General features: G+C 43.3%; 1 protein-coding gene across 1 annotated transcript; it reads left to right on the top strand.

Moving 5' to 3' along the window:
* Window positions 1–252: 252 nt before the first annotated feature.
* On the top strand, window positions 253–17661 carry SLFN5 (schlafen family member 5). The gene is made up of 5 exons (XM_059670519.1): window positions 253–659; window positions 6255–7312; window positions 10098–10223; window positions 14993–15713; window positions 15881–17661. The coding sequence occupies exons 2-5, from the start codon at window positions 6295–6297 to the stop codon at window positions 16710–16712; spliced, it is 2697 nt and encodes an 898-aa protein (XP_059526502.1). The 5' UTR covers window positions 253–659; window positions 6255–6294; the 3' UTR covers window positions 16713–17661.
* The last annotated feature ends 6149 nt before the right edge of the window (window positions 17662–23810 follow it).

The raw sequence follows: 23810 nt of genomic DNA, 5'->3' as shown, positions 1-23810 counted from the left end.
CCCCCCCCCCCCCCGCCTCCGCCCAGAACACTCTTGGTAATAAAATTAGGATGAACACATTGAGAATGGTAGTCTTGGACAAGGCTGGGGTGTGAGCAAGCCTGCAGTGGGCAGGTGAATCAAAAGGACATTTCCCCTTTTCTTTCACCAAAACACCATCGCCTGATCCTGAGGGTGTGCTAGCAAGCGGTGACACTCCCCGCTGCCAACTCCTCGCTCACCGGGGAGAGTTGGGGCGACCGATCCCGCAATTCCAGCCCCAAACCCGGCTGGAGGCATTGGGGAGAGAGACCTGTGGCCCGCGGGCAGCTGGGGCGTCCGGGCAGGGCGAGAGGAGGTGGGGTTGCTCGGGGAAATCCCTCCCTGGATGGGGCGAGTACTGCCCTGCTCATCGCTCATCGGAAACCAAAATGAAACAACACCCCACCCCCAACCACCAAAGATCACCAAGGCTGCTGTCCTGGCAGAAGCGGGCTTCCGGTCTACAGAAGCTTACCTATTGGGCTGTTCCTGTCTCCTGTGCCCCGCCCCGTGAATTGTCACCGATTTCAGGTGATTTAAGGACCTGCCCCTGCAGGGTCACGGCCACGGCTCTGGGTTTGGACGCTCCATCGCTGTCTCCGGGAGGGAGGCGCGCTGCAGAGGAGAAACCTTGACCGGTAATGAGTCCCGCGCCCCTTTGCACAGGTCCTCCAAAAACTCGGTTCCCCCTCCCCAGGCTCGCGCAGGACCCGACCCCGCGAGGTGAAGGCGGGGTGCAGCGGCTGCAGTCCTGGACCTGGGCTCCACCCCGGGGGCTCCTTTCCTGCCCGGGAGCCCCTTTCCAGCCCCGGGGGCCCTTTCCCCGCCCCGGGGGCCCCTTTCCAGCCCCGGGGGGCTCCTTCCCCGCCCTGGGCCCCTTCCCCGCCCCGGCGGCCCCTTCCCCGCCCCGGAAGCTCCTTTCCCGCCCTGTGGGCACCTTCCCCGCACCTGGAGCTCCTTTCCCGCCCCGTGGGCACCTTCCCCGCCCTGGGGGCCCCTCCCCCCCCCCTGCTCCTTTCCAGCCCCGGGGCTCCTTCCCCACCTCCTCCAGCTCCTTTCCCGCCCTGGGTGCCCCTTCCCCTTCCCCCCAGGTCCTTCCCTGCCCCGGGAGCTCCTTTCCCGCCCTGTGGGCACCTTCCCTGCACCTGGAGCTCCTTTCCCGCCCTGTGGGCACCTTCCCCGCCCCGGGAGCTCCTTTCCCGCCCTGTGGGCACCTTCCCTGCACCTGGAGCTCCTTTCCCGCCCCGTGGGCACCTTCCCCGCCCTGGGGGCCCCTCCCCCCCCCTGCTCCTTTCCAGCCCCGGGGCTCCTTCCCCACCTCCTCCAGCTCCTTTCCCGCCCTGGGTGCCCCTTCCCCTTCCCCCCAGGTCCTTCCCTGCCCCGGGAGCTCCTTTCCCGCCCTGTGGGCACCTTCCCTGCACCTGGAGCTCCTTTCCCTCCCCGGGGGCTCCTTCCCCGCCCCGTGGGCACCTTTCCCGCCCTGGGGGCCCCTCCCCCCCTGCTCCTTCCCCGCCCCGGGGCCCCTTTCCCGCCCTGTGGGCACCTTCCCCCACCCCGGGAGCTCCTTTCCCTCCCCAGGGCCCCTTCCCCTCCCCGGGGGCTCCTTCCCCACCTCCTCCAGCTCCTTTCCCGCCCCCGGGGGCCCCTTTCCCGCCCTGGGGGCCCCTTCCCCTACCCCCCAGGTCCTTCCCTGCCCTGGGGGCTCCTTCCCCCCCCAGGTCCTTCCCCGCCCCGGGGGCTCCTTCCCCGCCCCGGGGCCCCGGGGCCCCTTCCCCTCCCCCCCAGTATCTTAAACTGAGTGGCTTAAACAACACACATTTATTTTTCGCTGCTCTGGAGGCTGGGAAGTCCAAGATCAAGGTGCCAGCAGATCCCGTGTCTGGTGAGGGCTCTCTTCCTGGTTTGCAGACAGCTGCCTTCTCCTTGTATTCTCCTATGGTGAAGAGAGCAGAGAGAGAAATAAGCTCTCTGGTGTCTCTTCTTTTTTTAAAAAAATGTATTTTATTGATTTCTTACAGAGAGGAAGGGAGAGATATAGAGAGTCAGAAACATCGATGAGAGAGAAACATTGATCAGCTGCCTCCTGCACATCCCCCACTGGGGATGTGCCCGCAGCCCCTGACCGGAATCGAACCTGGGACCCTTCAGTCCGCAGGCCGACGCTCTATCCACTGAGCCAAACCGGATTTGGCTGGTGTCTCTTCTTTATAAGGGTACTAATCCCATCACAAGGGCTCCACTCTCATGACCTAATTACTCCCTACAAGCCCCACATCCTAATACCATCCCAGTGGAGGTTAGGGTTTCAACATATGAGTTCTATGGGACATAAACATACAGTCTATACAGTGACCTTTTGTGTCTGGCTCTTTCACTTGGTATAGTGTTCATCCATGTTGAAGCAAGCATCAATACTTTATTCCTTTTTGTGGCTGGAGAATATTCTATTGTGTGAATAGAGCCCAGTTTGTTTATCCACACGTCTGTTGATAGACATTTGAGTTGTTTCCACTTTTTTTTTAAATTAAATCTTTATTGTTCAGATTATTACAGTTGTTCCTCTTTTTTCCTCCCATAGCTCCTCTCCACCCGGTTCCCACCTCTCCCTCTGCCCTTACCCCCACCACCCACGGTTCTCATCCATAGGTCTACAATTTTTGTCCAGTCTCTTCCCACCCCCCCACCCCCCCGAGAATAGTCACTCCACTCCCTTTCTATGCCCCTGATTCTATTATATTCACCAGTTTATTCTGTTCATCAGATTATTTATTCACTTGATTTTTAGATTCACTTGTTGATAGATGTCTATTTGTTGTTCATAATTTGTATCTTTACCTTTTTCTTCTTCTTCCTCTTAAAGGATACCTTTCAGCATTTCATATAATACTGGTTTGGTGGTGATGAACTCCTTTAGCTTTTCCTTATCTGTGAAGCTCTTTATCTGACCTTCAATTCTGAATGATAGCTTTGCTGGATAAAGTAGTCTTGGTTGTAGGTTCTTGGTATTCATCACTTTGAATATTTCTTGCCACTCCCTTCTGGCCTGCATAGTTTCTGTTGAGAAATCAGCTGACAATTGTATGGGTACACCCTTGTAGGTAACTGACTGTTTTTCTCTTGCTGCTTTTAAGAGTCTCTCTTTGTCTTTTGCTCTTGGCATTTTAATGATGATGTGTCTTGGTGTGGTCCTCTTTGGATTCCTTTTGTTTGGGGTTCTCTGCACTTCTTGGACTGGTAAGTCTATTTCTTTCACCAGGTAGGGGAAGTTTTCTGTCATTATTTCTTCAAATAGGTTTTCAATATCTTGCTCTCTCTCTTCTTCTGGCACCCCCATAATTCGGATGTTGGTACACTTGAAGTTGTCCCAGAGGCTCCTTACACTATCTTCATATTTTTGGATTCTTTTTCTTTTTGTTTTTCCGGTTGTGTGATTTTTGCTTCTTCGTATTTCAAATCTTTGACTTGATTCTAGCGATCCTCTAGTCTGCATAATATTCTTTATTTCAGTCAGCGTATGCTTAATTTCATAACTTCGAGGGTCTCACTAGATTTCTTGAGGGTCTCACTAAATTTATCGGCTGTTTCTACAAAATTCTTGAAAAACCTTAAAAGTGTGGTTTTAAACTCTATAACCAGTAGTTTGCTTTCCTCCATTTCTGTGACTTGTTTCTTTGTCTCTGCATTTTTTATGCTTCCCTGTGTTGATAGAGTGGCTTTCTGTGTTAGGTGTCCTTTAGGGCCCAGTGGCTCAGCCTCCCCAGTTACCTGAGGCAAACACTCTTGGTGCACCCCTTTGTGGCTTTGTGCACAGTCTTGTTGTAGTTAAGTCTTGATTGTTGTAGGTATCACTGGGAAGAATTGACCTCCAGGCCAATTGGCTGTGAGAATCAGCTGTGTCTGCAGTGGGAGAACTTCTGAGCTGGAGACCCGCTTCTGGGGCAAGACTTGCTTCAGTGGGGCTTTGGTGCTCACTGAGTCTGCCCCCTGAGTGTGTCTCTTATGGATCTGAGGAGTTGTAATCTGGATGGTCCCACTCTGACCACTGGCTCTTGGATCTCTAAGGAGGTGCTAATTTAGCCTCTTCCTGAGGCTACCCAGAAGGAGCTATGGAGAGATTCTTCTTTGTTTGGGGTTTGGAGGTGCCCAGATGAGTCCTAGCTGTGAAGCAATGCAAGCTGCTGTGGGGCCTTGGACCTTCTTTTGGAAGTTCTGGGTCTCTCTAATTCAGCTGCAGTTTGTTAGGTAATTTTCAGGTTGCAAAGGGCCAGGCCTTTCATATGCAAAAGCCTCTGTGCACAGCTTGGGTGGGGCGGGGTCTCAGGGAATCAACAGGGCACAGCAAGCAGCTATGGCTGCTCCTCAATCCTACCCTGAGAGGCCCCGCGTCTCAATGTCCCAGTAATCGCAGCAAGCACCTCTGAGAAAAAGCCGCCCTCAAGTTCTGCCCGATGCCAGACAGTCCAGTTTCTCCCCGTATGAGTCTGGGTCCCCAGAGACTCACCCAGAACTGGAGTTCAGAGCAGTCGGGAGCTTGAAACTCCCTTCCGATTCAAAAAGACAGCCGCGTCCTCAGCTGCCAGCCCTCTCCACGTGTGCCGCATCCTCAGCTGCCAGCCCTTTCCATGTGCATCTCCGTACCTCTACACTTTACTTCCGCACCTCCTCTGAGTCTCAGTGCTTTTCTCTTTTCTTCTAGTTGTAGAATTTCCACTCAGCCAGCCTTCCTGTGGTTCTGGATGATGTCCGTTTTGTCTTTTAGTTGTATTTTTGAAGTGGTTATGCGAGGCAGCAATTTCTGGTATTTACCTATGCCGCCATCTTGGTTTCTCCTTGAGTTGTTTCCACCTTTTGGCTATTGTGAACAGTGCTGCTATGAACGTTCATTGACTTATTTGAGTTTCAAGGATTCATTTGATTGCCCATTTTCAATTCTGTGTAGTATATACTTAGGAGTGGAATTGCTGGATCATATGGTAATTCTGTGTTTAGCTTTTTGAACAACTTTCAGACTATATTCCACAATGGCTGCAATGTTTTGTATTCCTACCAGCAATATATGTGGATTCCAATTTCTGTACATCAAGCATGTCAAACTTGCAGCCAGCATGTGGCCCGCCAGCTGTGAGTTTGACATACTTATTCTACATCCTCACCAACACTTGTTTTTGTTTTTTTACTACTAATATTATTATTACTAGTGGCCAGGTGCATGAAATTCATGCAGGGGGTGGAGGGTGTCTCAGCCTGGCCTGCATCCTTTCCAATCTGGGACCCCTCGGGGGATGTCTGACTGCTCTCTTGCATTCTGGGAGCACTGGGTCCTAACAGCTCACCTGCCTGCCTGCCTGATCGCCCCTAAGCACTCTGCCTGCCAGCCTGCTCACCTTCAACTGCCCCCATCGCCGGCCTGCTTGCCCCCAACTGCCCCCCTCTGCCAGCCTGCTCGCCCCCAACTGCCCCCCCACCAGCCTGATCACCCCCAACTGCTCTCCCCACCTGGCCTGATTGCCCCTAACCACCTCTGCCACGACCCCACCACCATGGCTTTGTCCAGAAGGACGTCCAGAAGGTCTCCTGGAAGGTCTCCCGGTGTAATTAACATATTACCCTTTTATTAGTATAGATTACTACTATCCAAGTAGATGTGAAGTGATGTCTCATTATCCTTTTTTAAAAATATGTTTTTATTGATTTTAGAGAGAGAGAGGAAGGAAGAGGGAGAGAGAGATAGAAACATTGATGATGAGAGAGAAAAGTCAACATTGATCAGCTGCCTGCACACTCCCTACTGGGAATTGAGCCCACAGCCTGGACATGTGCCCTGAATGGGAATCGAACTGGTGACCAAGTACCAAGAATAACAATAAATATCGAAGACATATTGTGACCATGAAGTCTTTCCAGTTGCATTGCAGCTCTTATCTATGTGTACTTTTACAATGCTTCCTGCTTTCTGCAGGTGCCTTGAGAGATGCTGTCATTTAGGGAACTTGGCAGAAACAGTTACTAAAATCATAGCATAAAAATAGCCGCTTGATCAATTCTGTGGTGGCCATGGGCTCCCAGCAGACTTAGTTCCTCAACCTGTTGTATACCCTTCATGTATGAGTCTGCCCTCAAGCTCAGTGGAAATAAATTATGTAATCCACTTTAGAAGAGTGCCCTTAAACTATCAATTCCCTACTGCCCCTATTTGTATCCTGTTCTAATGGTTCTATCTTCCTGTTTTTTAGGAGAACATTTCAGGGTAAGAATAGGAAAAGTGCTGAGAAGATGAGTCTCAAGACTGATTTGGAAACGAACTTTGCTGAGTGTGTTTTAAATGCAGGAAAAGTCATCCTTGGGGAGAAGCAAAGGAATGAAATGGACCCTCACCTGCAGAAAGAACAGAATCAAAGCATCCTGCATGCAATATGTGCTCTGCTGAATTCTGGTGGAGGAGTGATCAAGATTGAGATTGCGAATGAAGACTACGATTATAGGAGCCAAGGAGTAGGATTGGAATGGCCTTCAATGTTCAATGGCTATTTAGATGAGATGCAACAGGAAGACCAAAACCTCTTTTTTATTTTTGTGAAATCGTGGAATGCAAAGGCCTCTGGGGTACGGCTTGCTACTTTGTCCTCCAATTTGTACAAAAGACATAAAACATCTACTAAGGAGATGACGTCTGAGGAAGCACTGGCATTCCTCAAAGAGGAGACTCGGCCTCTTAGGAATACCCATGCCTCCAATTTAAGCCCACAGAACATTCAGGATTGTGTACAAAGCGAAGATGACATAAAGGCCTCCGCCGCTGCTTTATTTGCTAGAGAGGACCTCCAGTACCTGGAAGAGCTCAGTTTTACTCAGTCCACTCATGTTGAATTTAAAATGTTCTCAGAAGAGGAATTGCAATGCTTTGAGAAGAATCTGTCCAGATGTGTGTCTGCATTTGCAAACACCGAAGGAGGGTACATATTTTGGGGGGTGAATGAAAAGACCCGACGAGTTATTGGATGTGAAATAGAGAAAACAGATCTCCCCACCATCAGGGACTCCATTGATAGCTGGATTAGGAAGCTACCTATCCATCATTTCTGTACCCAGAGGTGTGAGATAAAATATGCCATCAAATTCCTTGAAGTAAAAAATCAGCAGGCCTTCCATGGATACGTCTGTGCAGTCAAGGTGGAGCCATTCTGCTGTGCAGTGTTTGCCAAAGAGCCTAGCGCCTGGCAGGTGAAGGACAACCGGGTGGTCCGGCTGGCCACAAAGGAATGGGCAACTCGGATGGTAGAAGCCGACCCAGGTCAGGGAGCAGAATCCACAATAACTGTAATGTTGGGTGGGGGGTTGGAGGGAGGAAAGGGAGGTATTGCTTTGAAATTGTGGGAAAGAGAGGTACTCTCTGAGTTGCAGATATCTGATTTATTTATTTATTTTTTATTGCTTAAAGTATTACAAAGAGTATTACATATGTGTCCTTTTTTCCCCCCCTGCCCTTGACAATCCCCTGGCCTCCCCTCCCCTCCAGGGTCTTATGTCCATTGGTTATGCTTATATGCATGCATACAAGTCCTTCGGTTGATCTCTTACCCCCCTCCCTCCTGCCCCCCACCCCTCCCCGGCCTTCCCGCTGCAGTTTGACAGTCTGTTTGAGGCAGCTCTGCCTCTGTATCTATTATTGTTCATAAGTTTATAATGGTCTTTATTATCCCTGAATGAGTGAGATCATGTGGTATTTTTCCTTCATTGACTGGCTTATTTCACTTACCATAATGCTCTCCAGTTCCATCCATGCCGTTGAAAATGGTAAGAGTTCCTTCATTTTTACAGCAGCATAGTATTCCATCGTGTAGATGTACTACAGTTTTCTAATCCATTCATCTACTGATGGGCACTTAGGCTGTTTCCAGATTCTAGCTATGGTGAATTGTGCTGCTATGAACATAGGGGTGCATATATCCTTTCTGATTGGTGTTTCTGGTTTCTTGGGATATATTCCTAGAAGTGGGATCACAGGGTCAAATGGGAGTTCCATTTTCAGTTTTTTGAGGAAACTCCATACTGTTCTCCATAGTGGCTGCACCAGTCTGCATTCCCACCAGCAGTGCACGAGGGTTCCTTTTTCTCCACATCCTCTCCAGCACTTGTCGTTTGTTGATTTGTTGATGATAGCCAGTCTGACAGGTGTGAGATGGTACCTCATTGTTGTTTTGATTTGCATCTCTTGGATGACTAGTGACTTTGAGCATGTTTTCATATGTCTCTTGGCTTTCTGAATGTCCTCTTTTGAAAGATGTCTATTTAGATCCTTTGCCCATTTTTTGATTGGATTGTTTATATTCCTTTTGTTAGGTTGTATGTGTATGAGTTCCCTATAAATTTTGGAGATTAGGCCCTTATCAGATATGACATTGGCAAATATGTTTTCCCACGCAGTGGGTTTTCTTGTTGTTTTGTTGATGGTTTCTTTTGCTGTGCAGAAGCTTTTTATTTTGATGTAGTCCCACTTGTTCATTTTCTCTTTAGTTTTAAGTCCCTAGGAGCTGTATCAGTGAAGAAATTGCTTCGGCATATGTCTGAGATTTTTTTGCCTTTGGATTCTTCTAGAATTTTTATGGTTTCCCATCGTACATTTAAGTCCTTTATCCATTTTGAGTTTATTTTTGTGTATGGTGTAAGTTGGTGGTCTAGTTTCATTTTCTTGCCTATATCTGTCCAATTTTCCCAACACCATTTATTGAAGAGACTATCTTGGCTCCATTGTATGTTCTTGCCTCCTTTGTCAAATATTAATTGAGCATATTGGTTCGGGCCGATTTCTGGGATCTCTATTCTATTCCATTGATCTATATGTCTGTTCTTGTGCCAGTACCAGGCAGTTTTGAGAACAGTGGCTTTGTAATACAGCTTGAAGATATATGATTTATTAATTCCTATGGATGCAGATGGTGGGCACTGCCCTTTTTTCCCTCTGCCCATCTTAAATATCCTGCGTCCACAGATGCCCTGAGATAGTTAACCCACTAGACCAGTGATGGTGAACCTTTTGAGCTCGGCATGTCAGCATTTTGAAAAATCCTAACTTAACTCTGGTGCCGTGTCACATATAGAAATTTTTTGATATTTGCAACAATAGTAAAACAAAGACTTATATTTTAGATATTTATTTTATTTATTTAAATGCCACTTAACAAAGAAAAATCAACTAAAAAAATGAGTTCGCGTGTCACCTCTGACATGCGTGTCATAGGTTTGCCATCACTGCACTAGAGGGTGGTACAGGAGGCTGTTTGACCTAGTCATTTCTATCTTCACTTCCTTTCTTATGTTCACATTCAAGTCTCTTCTTTTCCTTTCTGATCATAAACTCACATTTGATTATTCAGGAAATTCCTTTTCACGTGTCCTCTTTAATTTATTGCCACTTCCTTCCCGTTATGGATGGTTCCCTGGATTAAATGTTCTGCCTTTCTTATTGCCCCACTTCTATTTTTGAGCTAAAAGATGACCAAACTGCCCTGGCCCCGGTGGTTCAGTTAGTTGAAACATCGTCTTGTACACTGAAAAGTTGCAAGTTCGAATCCCCATCAGGGCACATACCCAGGTTGTGGGTTTGATTCCCTTGTGGGAGGCAACGATCAATGTTTCACTCTCACATCAATGTTTCTCTCTCTCCTTCTGCTTCTCTTTCTCTCTCTCTCTCTCTCTCTCTCTCTCTCTCTCTCTCTCTCTGTCTGTCTCTCTCCCCCTCTCTCCCTCTCTCTCTCCCCCTCCCGACCTCCCCTCTCTCACCAATAAAAAGCATGTCCTTGGGTGAGGATTAAAGACAATTAAAAGTTGACCAAGCCATGGCTGTCCTTCTCCTTTTCTACTTTTCCTTTTTGAGAGCCAATATGTGATATTCACCAGTCCCCTTGCCACCCCAAGATATCAGTAGGTTTTTCTGAACTGACTTCGGATGTAAATCAAGTATCTGGGGGCCAAGACTTTGAGTTCTAAGACTAAGTGAAAGGCTGTGCAACACAGCGCAACTCTAAGTTGGAGTTCAGCCTTTTTGCATATTAAACCCTTGGTTCTTGTTTCCTAAGATCTTTCCAGACTTTCTGACATGGTCCTTCAGCTGAGTGTGTCAGCTGCCACACCCCAAAGCAGCAGTGTGTGCACTCATAGGAATTTGGAATGTCTGGAAGAACTGCAAAAACGCCACTTTCCAGGTAATTCATTATCAGTGGTTGCTTTGGAACAGGTTGGTTGTGCATTCATATGGAAAAAAAATAGAATTGGACTCTCGTTTTATGCTATAGAAAAAAATCAATTCCAGAAGATTTAGGGAAATAAATGTCAGAAACAAACCTTTCAAAGTCTTACTAGAAAATGTACATGAGTAATTTAGTGTTGTTCAGATAAGAAAGAATTTCTTAAACCAGACACAAAAGAATTAAATTTAAACAAAAAGACTGATAAATTTTGCCATATTAAAATTAAGAACTTATGCTCCTCAAAAGAGTGAAAAGATTTAACTACAATCTTGAAAGACATTTACAATCCATGTAGCTGGCAAAGAATTGGTATCAAGAATATAGAAAGAACTTACATAATTTTTCAAAAGAACAAACAAGCCAATAGAAAAATGGGAAATAGTTATAAAGATGAATTTTGCAGAAACGAAGACACATATGCCCAATATAGTTATGAAGAGATGCTCAAAACATAGTAGGTATTGGAGAAATTGTAGGTAATCAGGATCTTTTTTACATTGCTGCTTGGAATTTAAATTAGCCAAATCCCTTTGGAAAGCAAATATGATATTACCTTGTATAATTGGTTATTTGCATACTCTATCATTCAGCAATTCTTTCTAGTTTCTAAAGAAAAATGTGTGTATACACATCAGTAAATATATATAATTAGAGATTTACCAATATCTCATAGTGTTCATAAGTTCACTGTTTGCAATAGCACCAAATAGGAAACAACCAAATTATCTATTGTCACAATATGTATAAATATACTGTACTGTATTCACATAATGGAGTATTATTATTCAGCAGCAAAATGAATACACTACAGCTGTATGCAAGCACAGGGCTAAATCTGAGTAATGCACATGTACATCTTGTATGAGTTTACTCACAGATTTACCCAGTTCTTTTATTGATTATACTAGAGGCCCAGTGCAGAAAAATTCATGCACGGGGGGTGGGGGGGTGTCCCTCACCCTGGCCTGTGCCCTCGCAGTCTAGGACCCCTTGGGGGAGTCCACCTGCCGGCTTAGGCCCAATCCCCCAGGGGTTGGGCCTAAGTTGGCAGTCAGACATCCCTCTAGCAGTCCAGGAGCCCTCGGGGGATGTCCGACTAATGGCTAAGAACCACTCCCCATGGGGAGCAGGCCTAAGCCGTTAATTGGACATCCTTAGTGCTGCCTTGTAGGCAGGAGAGGCTCCCACCACCACCGCCGCTGCACTGGCCAGCCATGAGCTGGCTTCTGGCCAAGCAAAACCCCCCCCTTTTGAAGCGCACTGACCACCAGGGGCAGCTCCTGCGCTGAACATCTGCCCCCTGGTGGCCAACGCGCATAATAGTGACCTGTTGTTCCCGGTCGTTCTGCAGTTAGGGTCAATTTGCATATTGCCCTTTTATTAGCCTATCTAATAAAAGGGTAATATGCACATTAACCATCACTCAGACACAAAGATGGCGGCACCCATAGCCACAAAATGGCAGCGCCCAGTCCTCTCAGTCCTTCTAGAGTCCTCCAGTCCTCGGGGTGGCTGCTGAGAGCGGGGCCTGCTAGGCCATCACTGCAGCAACCAGGAGTGGCCAAGCGGGCCCTGCAGACAGCAGAGAACCACGAGGAACGGGTCTAAGACATCAGTAGGACATCCCCTGAGGGCTCCCGGATTGGAGAGGGTATAGGTTGGGTTGAGGGACCCCCACAGGCCCCCGCCCCCACATGAATTTCATGCACTGGGTCTCTAGTCTATATACATAAAAGGTAATATGCAAAGTGTCTCCACAGGATTTTGACTGGGAGACTGGGAGTTCTATCGCTCGCTATGACATGCGCTGATCACCATGGGGCGGCATGGAACGAAGGAAGGCCCCGATTATCCCTGATCGCCGGCCAGGCTAGGGACCCTACCCGTGCACAAATTTCGTGCACCGGGCTCTAGTATAAGATAATATCTTATAGTATTCCTCAACACTGATGTTATTAAGTTTTAGCTGTTTTTATTTTGAAATATACTATATATACAGAAAATACATAGAACAGCCTTATTACTTAATAAATAATTAAACAGTGAAACCTATGTAACCACCACCAAGGTCAAAAAATAGAACTTTGAAAACACTCCTGCTATCACTTCTTTAAACTTACAAGCTTAGGTGAACATTGCCAAATTGTAATTCAAAACATACCAGAATACACTTTCTCCAAATGATATTATGGCATTTCTCTTCCAGAAGAAACTTAGTGTCATTTTGTTCCACAAAAAAGAGAAGGATAAAATGATATTATTTTGATGGCAATTACATAAAATTGATAAATTAATTTAGGAAGAACTATCATTTTTACAACAGTACATTTTCTCTTAGTTGAACATGGAATTTTGGCCATTTATTCAAGCTTTCTTTGACCATATTTCTTCAAATTTAAGAAAATAATATTGCATTATTATTTTGTTTATCACTAAAAATAAAGTCTTGTCCATTAAACTGTAGGATATATTTTTATTTAAGAGATATTAAGCCCTGTCCAGGTTGCTCAGTAGTTAGAGCATTGTCCTGATACGCCAAGGTTGTGGATTCAGTCCCTGGTCGACCCACATACAAGAATCAACCAGTGAATGCATAAATAAGTAGAACAGCAAGTCTCTCTCTCTCTCTCTCAAATCAATAAAAAAATTTCTTTGAGAATAAAATATATTAAAGTACATTTATTATTAGTGAAATATGGGATGTCTCTTAATAGTTTCAAAGTTTTATCCATATTGTTACCATATATGTTAAATTTTATTCCTAGAATGAGATCTTTATATGAAAATAATTTCTAATTGTGAATTGCTGGCATGTAGGAAAGTTCATAGTTTTAAATTATGCCATTTCCAAACATTTTACATAATACTTTTATTAATGAAAAAGCAAAAGTAATTTTGAACTAACTTTTTTTATATTTATGTACACTATTTCTTTTACTTATTTCAGTTCATTGGCCAATAATTCCAGAATAATGTTAAATGCAAGTAGTAGTAGGAAGTCCCTTTAGTTCGCTTTTATAGAAAATAACGCTAGTAATTCTGAGTCCAGACAAACTTTACTGGTGTGTCCAATTGCTCGCGAGACAGCTTGATGTTTAACAGGTATCCCAAGCTGAGCATTTCCAAAATCAATCTCCCCCTCTGACAATCTTCTATTTCCTCTCTATACGCCGCATATTATTCTGTATTAAGTATTCTTTTCAAATTCTCTATCAATTGGAGAATTCATCCTCCACCCAGCCAAGCACAGAAATCTGGATTCATCCTTGTCTCCTCCCCTTATGTAGAATTAAAAAATCAAATTGTGTGTGTGTGTGTGTGTGTGTGTGTGTGTGTGTGTGTGTGTGTTTCTGAGAAGAGGATTCATAGTTTTGGTTAGATTCCAAATCTGGGCTCCTGACCCCAAAAGGTTTTATATGCATATAGGAAAAGCCAAACTTTAAAAAAAAACCCCAACACTTCAAAGAATTAATTTTTTTAAATTACAAATGTGAAATGGACCTTTCTTTGTAAACAGATTAAGGGTTTTTAAATATGTATAATTTGTGTGCCCACCACAGTCAAGGTACAGAACAATTCAATCACCAAAAAGTGGCTCCTGCCCTGGCCAGTGTGCTCAGTGGTTAGAATGTTGGGCTCGTGCACTGAAGGGTCATGGTTTTGATTTCTAATCAAGGGCAAGTACCTGGGTTGCAGGAGCGATCCCAGACCTGACTGGAGCACGTGCAAAAGGCAACCAATTGATGTGTCTCTCTCACACTGATGTTTCTCTTTCTTCCTCTCCCTCCCTCCCTTACACTCTTTCTAAAAAAATCAATGGAAAAAAATCTCCTCAGGTAAGGATTAACAACAACAAAAAGGCTCCTTCATGTTGCTCATTTGTAGTCAAAATCTCCAACCCCTAACTCCTAGCAGCCATTGATCTGTTCTCCATTTCTATAGTTTTGCCATTCACAGAGTGCCATGTAGGTCAAGTTAACATAGTATATAACATTTGCCACGTCCGACAGCACCCCCCCCCCCTCCAGCTTTGTGGAGTTATAACTGATAACAGGATGTATAAGGTGTGTAGCATAATGATTTCATACACCTATGTATTGTGAAATGATTACCACAATAAGATTAATTAACCATTTGTGTGTGTGTGTGTATTGAAAATATCTAAGATCTCTCTTAGCAACTTTCAAGTATATAATAATACAGTATTGTTAACTATAGTCAGCACTGCCAGGTATGAAAATGCACTATAATGCCTTCCTCCCCATCACCACTTTTTTGCTTTTCACCCTAGACGTCAGCAACACGATCTGCTTGGAGTAGCTGGAGTGAGCCTTGCTGTTTCTGGCCTCCATGTACCCCTTTGCCCATCTCTCTATTCTCCCTTCCTTCAACTGGCTGACTGTCAGTCATCCTGTAAGAAGCGGCTCAGATGTCACCTTCTTCAGAAAGACTTTCATCTTCTCTTCTAAGCTGCACCCCTCCTTGGTGTTCACATAATGCGTTCCCATTAATTTACTACTTTGGGTGACAATTATTGTTTGTCTCTGTTTATGCCCATTGTTTGTCAGTTCCGCTGGACTGGAATTGTTTTATCTTGTGTAACTAATGCAAACCTAGTACTAACACATGGTAGACCCAAGTGTGGATTGAATCTGTTACATAGAATGATGATGACTAGCTTGTCTGCGAATTCTCTAATTTATTCCAATTCTTTCCCTGTCTAGTATCATCAGACAGCGTGCTGTATGTTCCACAAAAACTCTACAAGGAACTCTTCTTGGAAAATGTAGGGCTCAGAAGCTTAATAAATAAGGAAATGCACCGTGTCTCTCAAGGAATATTGATTTTTTCTCGAAGCTGGGCTGTGGATGTGGGTTTGCAAGAGAAGCAGGAAGTCATCTGTGATGTTCTTCTACTTTCCCAGAAAAAAAGCCCAGTTCTCTACACCATCTTCAGAAAGGATGATGGCTGTTGGAAGGACTATATTATGAGAGTCGCCCGTACCTTAAAGCAGAAGTTGGTGAACACAGGTGGCTACACTGGAAAATTGTGCATCATTCCCAAGGCCTTCCTGCTGAATCCTGATAAAACAGCAAAGGCCCTTCATGGTTCAGAATTGCCAAGTTACCCTGCGTCCTATTGCCCGATGACCACAGATGACATGGAAGTTCTGCTGCAGTCCCTAGTAATAGTATTGTGTGGGTTCAGATCTTTGTTAAGTGAAGAGGTGGGCTGTGAGGTTTTGAACCTACTCACAGATAAACAATATGAGGTGCTTTCAAAGAACCTTCGCAAGACCAGATTGCTGTTTGTGCATGGCTTACCTGGAACAGGGAAGACCATCTTGGCTTTTAAGATCATAGAAAAGATCAGGAATGTGTTTCACTGTCAACCAGGTGACATTCTTTACATCTGTGAGAACAAGCCCCTGCAAGAATTCGTGAGGTATGTAGCCTGACTATATTCATTTTCTTAAGTAAGTTCTGCTGGTGTGGCTTTGAGTTTACATGCTAAGATTCATATTGTATTTACTATGTCAAGATGAGTTTAAGAGTAAAATTGACCTCCTTTTGTTGATTGGGGAAATTTGACTGTGTTTCTTACATTTTCAGCCGCAAAAACATCTGCCAAGCAGTGACCCGAAAAACCTTCATGAACAAAATCTCAGACTTTGAAAAGATTCAACACATTGTCATCGACGAAGCTCAGAATTTCCGCATTGAAGATGGGGAGTGGTATGAGATGGCAAAAACCATCACTCAGAGAGGAAAGGATGGCCCTGGGATTCTCTGGATCTTTCTGGACTACTTTCAGACCAGTCACATGGAGCCCTGCGGCCTCCCCGAGCTCGGAGACCAGTTCCCAAGAGAAGAGCTCGTCAGAGTGGTTCGCAATGCAGAACCAATATCCAACTACCTACAAGAAATAATGCACGAAGTCACAAAAAATCCACCACCTAACATCCCCTCCGAGTACCTGAATATCTTCAGTGAAGCTGAATGGTCTCGAGGTGTTCCAGGCAACTTAGAGATGAGTGAGCACAAGGATATGGAGCAGATGGTGGATTATATAGCAGGAAAATGCCATTCACTTTTGAAGGCTGGATATTCCTGCAAGGATATTGCTGTGATTTGCAGCACAGCAAGTGATGTACACAAATATAAATCTAATCTTCAAAGAGCAATAAGGAAAAGAAAAAGGTCTCGGTCCAGTGAGGAATCTCAGTCCAGTGATGAATCTGATCAGTTAGTAGTAGAAAATGCATTAGCTATCATGGGCAATCACATTGTATTGGACAGTGTCCGTCGATTTTCAGGCCTGGAAAGAAACATCGTGTTTGGGATCGATCCAAGGGCAGCTCAGCCAGCTGTTTTCCACAATCTTATGCTCTGTTTGGCTTCCAGGGCAAGGAAACACCTGTATATACTGAGGTTTTCCAACTGACAGGAAAATCCTAATCTAAGTAGCCTTCATCTCTGGTTAAGTGTGAAACTATGTGATTTAAACATTTAATCATCAAATATTTAATGAATACTCACCGTGAGCCAAGTGCTGGGGATTGGTGATAGGTTAGCAAACAAGACAGATAAGATTCACAGAGAGTAAACCAATTCAAATACAAGAAATTTCAGATAGTAGTAAAGGACACCAGAGTAGTAATTGGAGGGACCTGAGATACAGACATTGTGTGTGTGTGTGTGTGTGTGTGTGTGTGTGTGTGTGTGTGTGTAGGTAGGCAGGTAGATAGAAAGAGGGGTTGGTTATTTAGGTTTCCATCTACCCTACTATGTTTGCTATTTTTCCATTCTTTTCTTTGTTTCTTTTTCCCCTGTTTTTTCTCTGCATCCTTTGACTTAATCGTACATTTTTAAAATAATTACATTTTATCTTCTTTATTGACTTATTTGTGATAACGTTTTGGGTTGTTATTTTAGTTGTAGCCCTAGGGCTCACAGTATATATCTTTTAAAAAATATTTTTAGTTACTTTTTTTAGAGAGAGAGGGAGAGAGAGAGAGAAATATCTATGTGAGATTGAAACATTGATAGGCTGCCTCCTTGCACTCCCTCCACCGGGGATTGAGCCACAAGGGAGGTATGTACCCTGACCATGAATCAAACAGGCAACCTTTTGGTGCATGACACAACCAACAGAGCCACACTGGCCAAGACCACAGTATACAGTATATCTTTAAACTTATCACAGTCTACCTTCAAGTGTTATTATTCCACAACAGTACCAGTATACTTCCATCTTTTCTTTCCAAACCTTTGTGCTATTGTTGAGATATATTTTACTTCTATGTATGTTATAAATACCATAATATGTTGATATTATTTTTGCTTTAAGCAGCCATTTATCTTTTAAAGAGATTTAAATACTATGAAAAAAATTCTTTTTTTAAAAAAATATACTTTATTGATTTTTTTACAGAGAGGAAGGGAGAGAGATAGAGAGTTAGAAACATCGATGAGAGAGAAACATCGATCAGCTGCCTCCTGCACACTCCCTACTGGAGATGTGCCTGCAACCAAGGTACATGCCCTTGACCGGGATCGAACCTGGGACCTTTCAGTCCGCAGGCCGACGCTCTATCCACTGAGCCAAACCGGTTACAGTGAAAAAAACTCTTTATACTTACCTATGTAGTACTATTTCTGGTGATTTTTATTCCTTTGTGTAAATCTAGATTTCCATTTTGCATGATTTTCCTTCTGCTCAAAGGAATTACTTTAACATTTCTAATACGGTAGGTCTGCTGCTGCTGAATTCATTCAGATTTTGCGTGTATGAAACAAAGCCTTTATTTCACCTTTGCTTTTGAAAGATAACTGCTGGGTGGAGGGCTAGGTTGATAGTTTAGTCTTTCAGTGAGTTAAACATGTTGCTCCATTGTCTTCGATCTTGTTTCTTTTCCAATGATAAATCTGCTGTCCTCCTCATCTTGTACCTCTGCACATAATGTGTCATTTTTCTCTGGTTACTTTGAAGATTTTCTCTTTTTTATTATTGACTTAAGAAAAATAATTATGATGACCTTTGGTAATTAAGAAAATTTCTTATGGTTGAGGTTTTTAAGAGCTTCTTGCATCTGTGGGTAAATAGTTTCACCAAATTTGGAAAAATTTCAGCCATTATTCCATCCAGTATGTTTTGTGTACCCTTCTCCTCTTCAGGGTTGGAGACTTGGAACCTAGTCTCTTCTCCCCAGTCAAACTATCACTCAAGGTTGAGGGCAAAATAATTAAATTTTCAGACTTGTAACAACTTGGGATTTTCTCTTACTCATTCATAGCCCATCCCTGAAATAATTGGTGAATAATGTACTTCAGTAGGAAAGAAATGAGCTGGGAAGAAAGTAGTGGTTTCAAGAAAGAGGGTTGAACAAATAAACAAGTAAAATATAAGGTAAACCTGTATGTTTTATTTGTCAACTGGCAAATAATCTAATTGCCTTCCTATAGGCAAACTGCATCTAGTTAGAAGATATCATGAAAGAAAAAAGCCCAGTAGTAATTCCAACAAAAAAGATAAACTAATTAAGGATAACTGTAATAAGAAATGTACAAGTTCTTTATGAATAAAACCATAAAGTGAAACAGAGGAACACAAAAGGGAACTTGAACAGATAAAAAGCACAGTATGTTTTTGGATAAGAAGACTCAGGATCATAAATATGTCCATTTTCACTAAGTTAATCTATAAATTCAATATCACCCAATAAAAACACCTACAGATCTTTCCCCAAAGCATCAAAATAATTTTAAAGTTTATTGAAAAATAAAAAGCATGAGCACCCAGGAAAAACCTAAAAAGGGGAGAAACCTGAGAGCATTAGCATTACCAGATGGTAGAACATAAAGCCACAATAATTACCACAATGTGGTTTTGTTACGTGGCAGGAATGGAGCAGATTAGAATGTCCAAAAATAAATTCAAATATATGTGGGAATGTAGTATATGTTAAAGGTGGCTTTCAAATTTGTTGGGCAAAGATGGATTACTTCATAAGTGATTTTGAATGACTTGGGTACCTATCAGCAAAAAATTAGCTTGGGCTATACATCACACTTGACACCAAAATAAATTCCAGGTGGATTCAATACTTAAATGTAAAAAGATGGAGTAGAGGAAGTACATGAAGCAAAAATAGGGCATTCATTTTTTATAATCTCAGCATAGGGAAGGCCTAAATATAGTCTCCAATCAGAAACCATGAAAGAAAATATTGACTATCTTAAACAAAATTATCTTTGTCGTAAAAACACCATGAAATAGACAATACACTGGAAAAATATGTGCAACAAAAGTTATAGACAAATAGTTTACTCCTTATTTTAAAACAAGTTTCTAAAAATCAAAGAGAAAAATTCTAAGATCCCAAAAGAAAAATGGGCAATGGATGTGAGCAAGCAGAAGAACCCAGAAAAGGAATTTAAAAGAGTTTCTACAAATATGGAAACTTTAGTCATAATGTAGGTGTAGCAACTAAAAACTACAACAATATATCACTCCTTTCCACTTATTAGATTGACAAAATCAGTACATTCCAACTTAATGATTTTACTGTTTGGCAGGGGGAAAGCACTTTTATACATTGCTATAAGTAGTACAACTTCTATCAAGAACAATCTACCAACATTTTAAATGCACATTTCCCTTTAGCTAGCCATTCTTCTACATAATATGTTCAAAAGTGTGCAATGACTTCTGTACAGTTCATTGAACTTCACTTTATTTTTAATAGCAAAAGACTGCAAAACAGTAACTGTCCCCTTCAATAGATTGAATTGATTAACTTATGGCATATCAACACACTGTAATACTATGAAGTATTGATGTGGGACCATCTTTATATTGTAGGGTGAACAAAGCCATGTTTTAAAAATGTTTATCTTTGACTTATAGAACTGATATAGAGATGTCTTTGTAAATACATTAAATATTTTTGGAAGTGTACTAAAAACTGCTAATAGTGTTTGGCTCTAGGGAACGGCAAATGAATGTGAGGGAACACAGATGAGAAAAAGGCAGCTTTTGCTTTTTATGACTTTTGGATTTGGAACAGTGTAATTATGTTGGGTATGTACTGATGTGATTTTGTCATGTGTGTGTTTGTACTTGTTGATGTAATGGTTTTATGAATTACTTTCTTAGTTTTCTATTCATCAATACCCTGAGATAAGCCCTTCATGATCAAAATGAATAATGATGTATAGTGAGTGAGGAGGGGTAAAATTTAAACAATACAAAAAGTTTTAAAAATTATGTATAATACACCTTTGCTATATAGAATTTATAAGTGCTAATATTTTTTCATATTTGCTTCAACCTTTTTTAAAAATAAAAGAAATAAAATAGCTTATAGAAATTTGAATTCATTGTTTTCTCTTTCCTCTCTAATTTCTCTCCCCTTTCCCCAGCAGCAAAAACCACCATGGCTTTGGTGGGGATAGTTGCAGGCTACCTGATAACAGTTTTACACACACACACACGCACACACACATACACACACACACACGGCGGCATCATTATTATCAGGAGTAGCATAGGATGAAGTGAAGGTGGAGGACAAGGCACTGGGAAATCACGTGACTGGCATTTTCCTTTTTCGAAAAAAAAAATGTTACTGTTGAAAGTATTACTTATGTTCCCCTTTCCACCCCCCCCCCCTTGACCCCTTCTAGCCTGAGGCATTTAGTTTCTGTGGAGTAAACTCTCTTTCTGATGGCTCTGGAAAGAATCAACAGTAAAAAAAAAAAATTGAGATTGTGGACAAAACTATTCAGCTGAGAAGATCCACGGAAAACCCAAAGGCCTTGGCAGTGTGGGAGGAGTCCGTCATCCCCTGCAGTTTCCGGACAGACATGGCGGAGCACCATGCCAAAGGCCTGATTGGTGGGGTTGCTGAGATCAGTGCGAAACCGACAACCACACCAGGTCTCTTGCACTAAAGGGAAGGGCATGGGTGTGGAAGGAGTGAGACCCGAGGCATGACATAAGGACGCTTGGGTAGGTGCGAGAACTCTGGACCCCAAGTACCTTTAGAGGGACAGGTACACCGTGCCCAAGGGAAGCTGCCTTCCTGGGCAAAGAAGCATTTTGACAGGTGAATGGTTGCACTTGGGCCAGCAGCCTCACAACCTGACGCTGACGCTCCTCCAGACTGAAACCCACCCCATAGTAAGAGGTAGATCCCTACATGGCCCAGAGGCGAAGACCTGTTCCCCAAGGAGGTAGCCTGTAGTCAAAACAATTGCAGCACCTCATCAATGTGTATTGGCAGAGCCTGGGGAGCAGCTTTGGAAAAATATACTAAAAGTGTTCAATGAAGGAGGATGAAATAAAAGGCTTGATCTGCTTAAAATCGTAGACTCTCAGCTGAGATTGAATGTGCTGACATCGGAGGGTTTAATACTATGCTAGATTTGGCTAATTGGCTTTGGCTGATTGGTGCTTGGATTCAACAGCGGTCAAGAGTTAATGAGTTTGACGGATCTCAGAGGGAAAGTGGGGGGGGGGGGGGGAGAGATTAACCAAATAATTTATAAGCATACAAGCATAACCACTACAAAATGCTCTCTACAGGGCACGGTGCACATGATAATTGACACTGACAGGGCTGCTTCTCATCGTAGCCCACGTCAGACACTTAGTTTTACCCGGGATAAATGCTGCAGCAGAAAACTAGAAAAGAGAAAAGGAGAGTCTACATGTCTCCAACTTCAACCAACTCCCAACCAACCTGTTATAGTTGTCCGTGGTACTTGGCCCGGGGGGCTTTAACTAGACTGGGGAAAATCTCCTATCAAAGGTTAATTGTAACACTTTGCACCCCTAGGTTTGGAGGAAATTACACCTCGCACCATTTCCTTTCTGGGAGAAATGCCCAAATATCCAAACACCCAATCTTCAAAATGGAGACAGTGAAGCAAGAGGAGAGAGCGTAGGTGGGGCTGCTATGACTCACTGAGAAGTCAGGAAAGAGGGCCTTGGGTTCAGGGCATTCACCTGGGACTAGCTGCTGCTGCCCATTGCTCTCCTGGTTGCAAGTCTCATGGGGACCCTTAGAGTTTAGGAGATGCATGCTTGAGAGGGAGAAAAGGGTGGGGGATTGCTCCTGGGAGGGAGAGCATGCCTAGAACACTTTATATGTGGAATATTTCCCAATCCATTGTGAGAGAAAAATAGATCAGTAATAGATTCAAAAAATTGTCTTATAGTCTGACACCATAAGCAAATGATTCTATTTTCAAATGACTTTTTCCTGTTTCTCATAGTGGTGACTCCTTGTAAGTCGCAGTTATTTTTTTTAACACTTTGTGGGGTGCGTTTTTGATATATTTTTATTGATTTCAGAGAGGAAGGAAGAGGGGAGAGAGCTAGAAACATCAATGATGAGAATCATCAGTCTGCAGGCTGATGCTCTATCCACTGAGCCAAATCGGCCAGGGCTATAAATCCCAATTCTTAATATTCCTAGTTGGTGCCTTTGATATCAGGGAACCTCTATTATGGACCAATTTTTATATATATTTATTTGTTTGTTAATCCTCACCTGAGGATATTTTTTCCATTGATTTTTAGAGAATGGAAGGGCAGTGGGGGAGATGGGCAGAGAGAGAGACATCAATGTGACATAGACACATTGATCGGTTGCCTCCTGCAGTGATGGCAACTCCAGTCCTCGGGATATTCCTCAACACATACTTCCTCCCAATGCGTTCTAAAACCTTACTTTCCATACCCACTTTCCCCCATTTCCTGCTACTTCTGTGATGAATCAAAGCCCACACCTCACTTTCTGGTCATAAAACCTCTACCTCTTTTTTTTGTTTGTTTGTTAAAATATATTTTTACTGATTTCAGAGAGGAAAGGAGAGGGAAAGAGAAATAGAAACATCAGTGATGAGAGAGAACCACTAATCAGCTGCCTCCTGCACGCCTCCTACTGGGGATTGAGCCCTTGACCGAAATCAAACCCGGGACCCTTCAGTCCGCAGGCTGAGGCTCTATCCACTGAGCTAAACCAGGTAGGGCTCTGCTTCCTTTTGATGAGCACTCTTCTCCCTGTCTTACCTAGCAATATTCCAAGATAATTTTCTAGCCATGTGACATGCTGATTGATGCTGCTACTCCTGTCTCCTGCTCTGGAACTTCTTACATATCCGGGTAGTGCCTCCTCTTCTTTTGCCAGCTGAAGATCCCATCAGCAGATTTTTGTTTTTGTTTTTTTGTTGCTTTTTTGGGGGGCTTTTTCTTGTTTTGTTTTGTTTTTATTTTTTATTTTTTTATTAAATCTTTATTGTTCAGATTATTACATTTGTTCCTCTTTTTCCCCCCCATAACTCCCCTCCTTCCAGTTCCCACCCCACCCTCCTCCCTCACTCCCCACTCACTGTCCTCATCCATAGGTGCACGATTTTTGTCCAGTCTCTTCCCGCATCTCCCACGCCCCTTTCCCCCCCAAGAATAGTCAGTCCATTCCCTTTCTATGTCCCTGATTCTATTATAATCAACAGTTCATTCTGTTTATCAGAT

This window comes from Myotis daubentonii, chromosome 16, assembly GCF_963259705.1.
Source record: "Myotis daubentonii chromosome 16, mMyoDau2.1, whole genome shotgun sequence".
Taxonomy (NCBI): domain Eukaryota; kingdom Metazoa; phylum Chordata; class Mammalia; order Chiroptera; family Vespertilionidae; genus Myotis; species Myotis daubentonii.
This window is presented reverse-complemented; position numbering and strand designations above follow the sequence as displayed.

Excerpts from the sequence above, each read along its gene's own strand:
- SLFN5 (XM_059670519.1), top strand. The coding sequence starts at position 6,295 with ATGAGTCTCAAGACTGATTTGGAAACGAACTTTGCTGAGTGTGTTTTA. Across the intron at positions 10,224-14,992 it reads GCAAAAACGCCACTTTCCAG|TATCATCAGACAGCGTGCTG; the intron begins GTAATTCATTAT and ends TTCCCTGTCTAG. Across the intron at positions 15,714-15,880 it reads CCCCTGCAAGAATTCGTGAG|CCGCAAAAACATCTGCCAAG; the intron begins GTATGTAGCCTG and ends TTACATTTTCAG.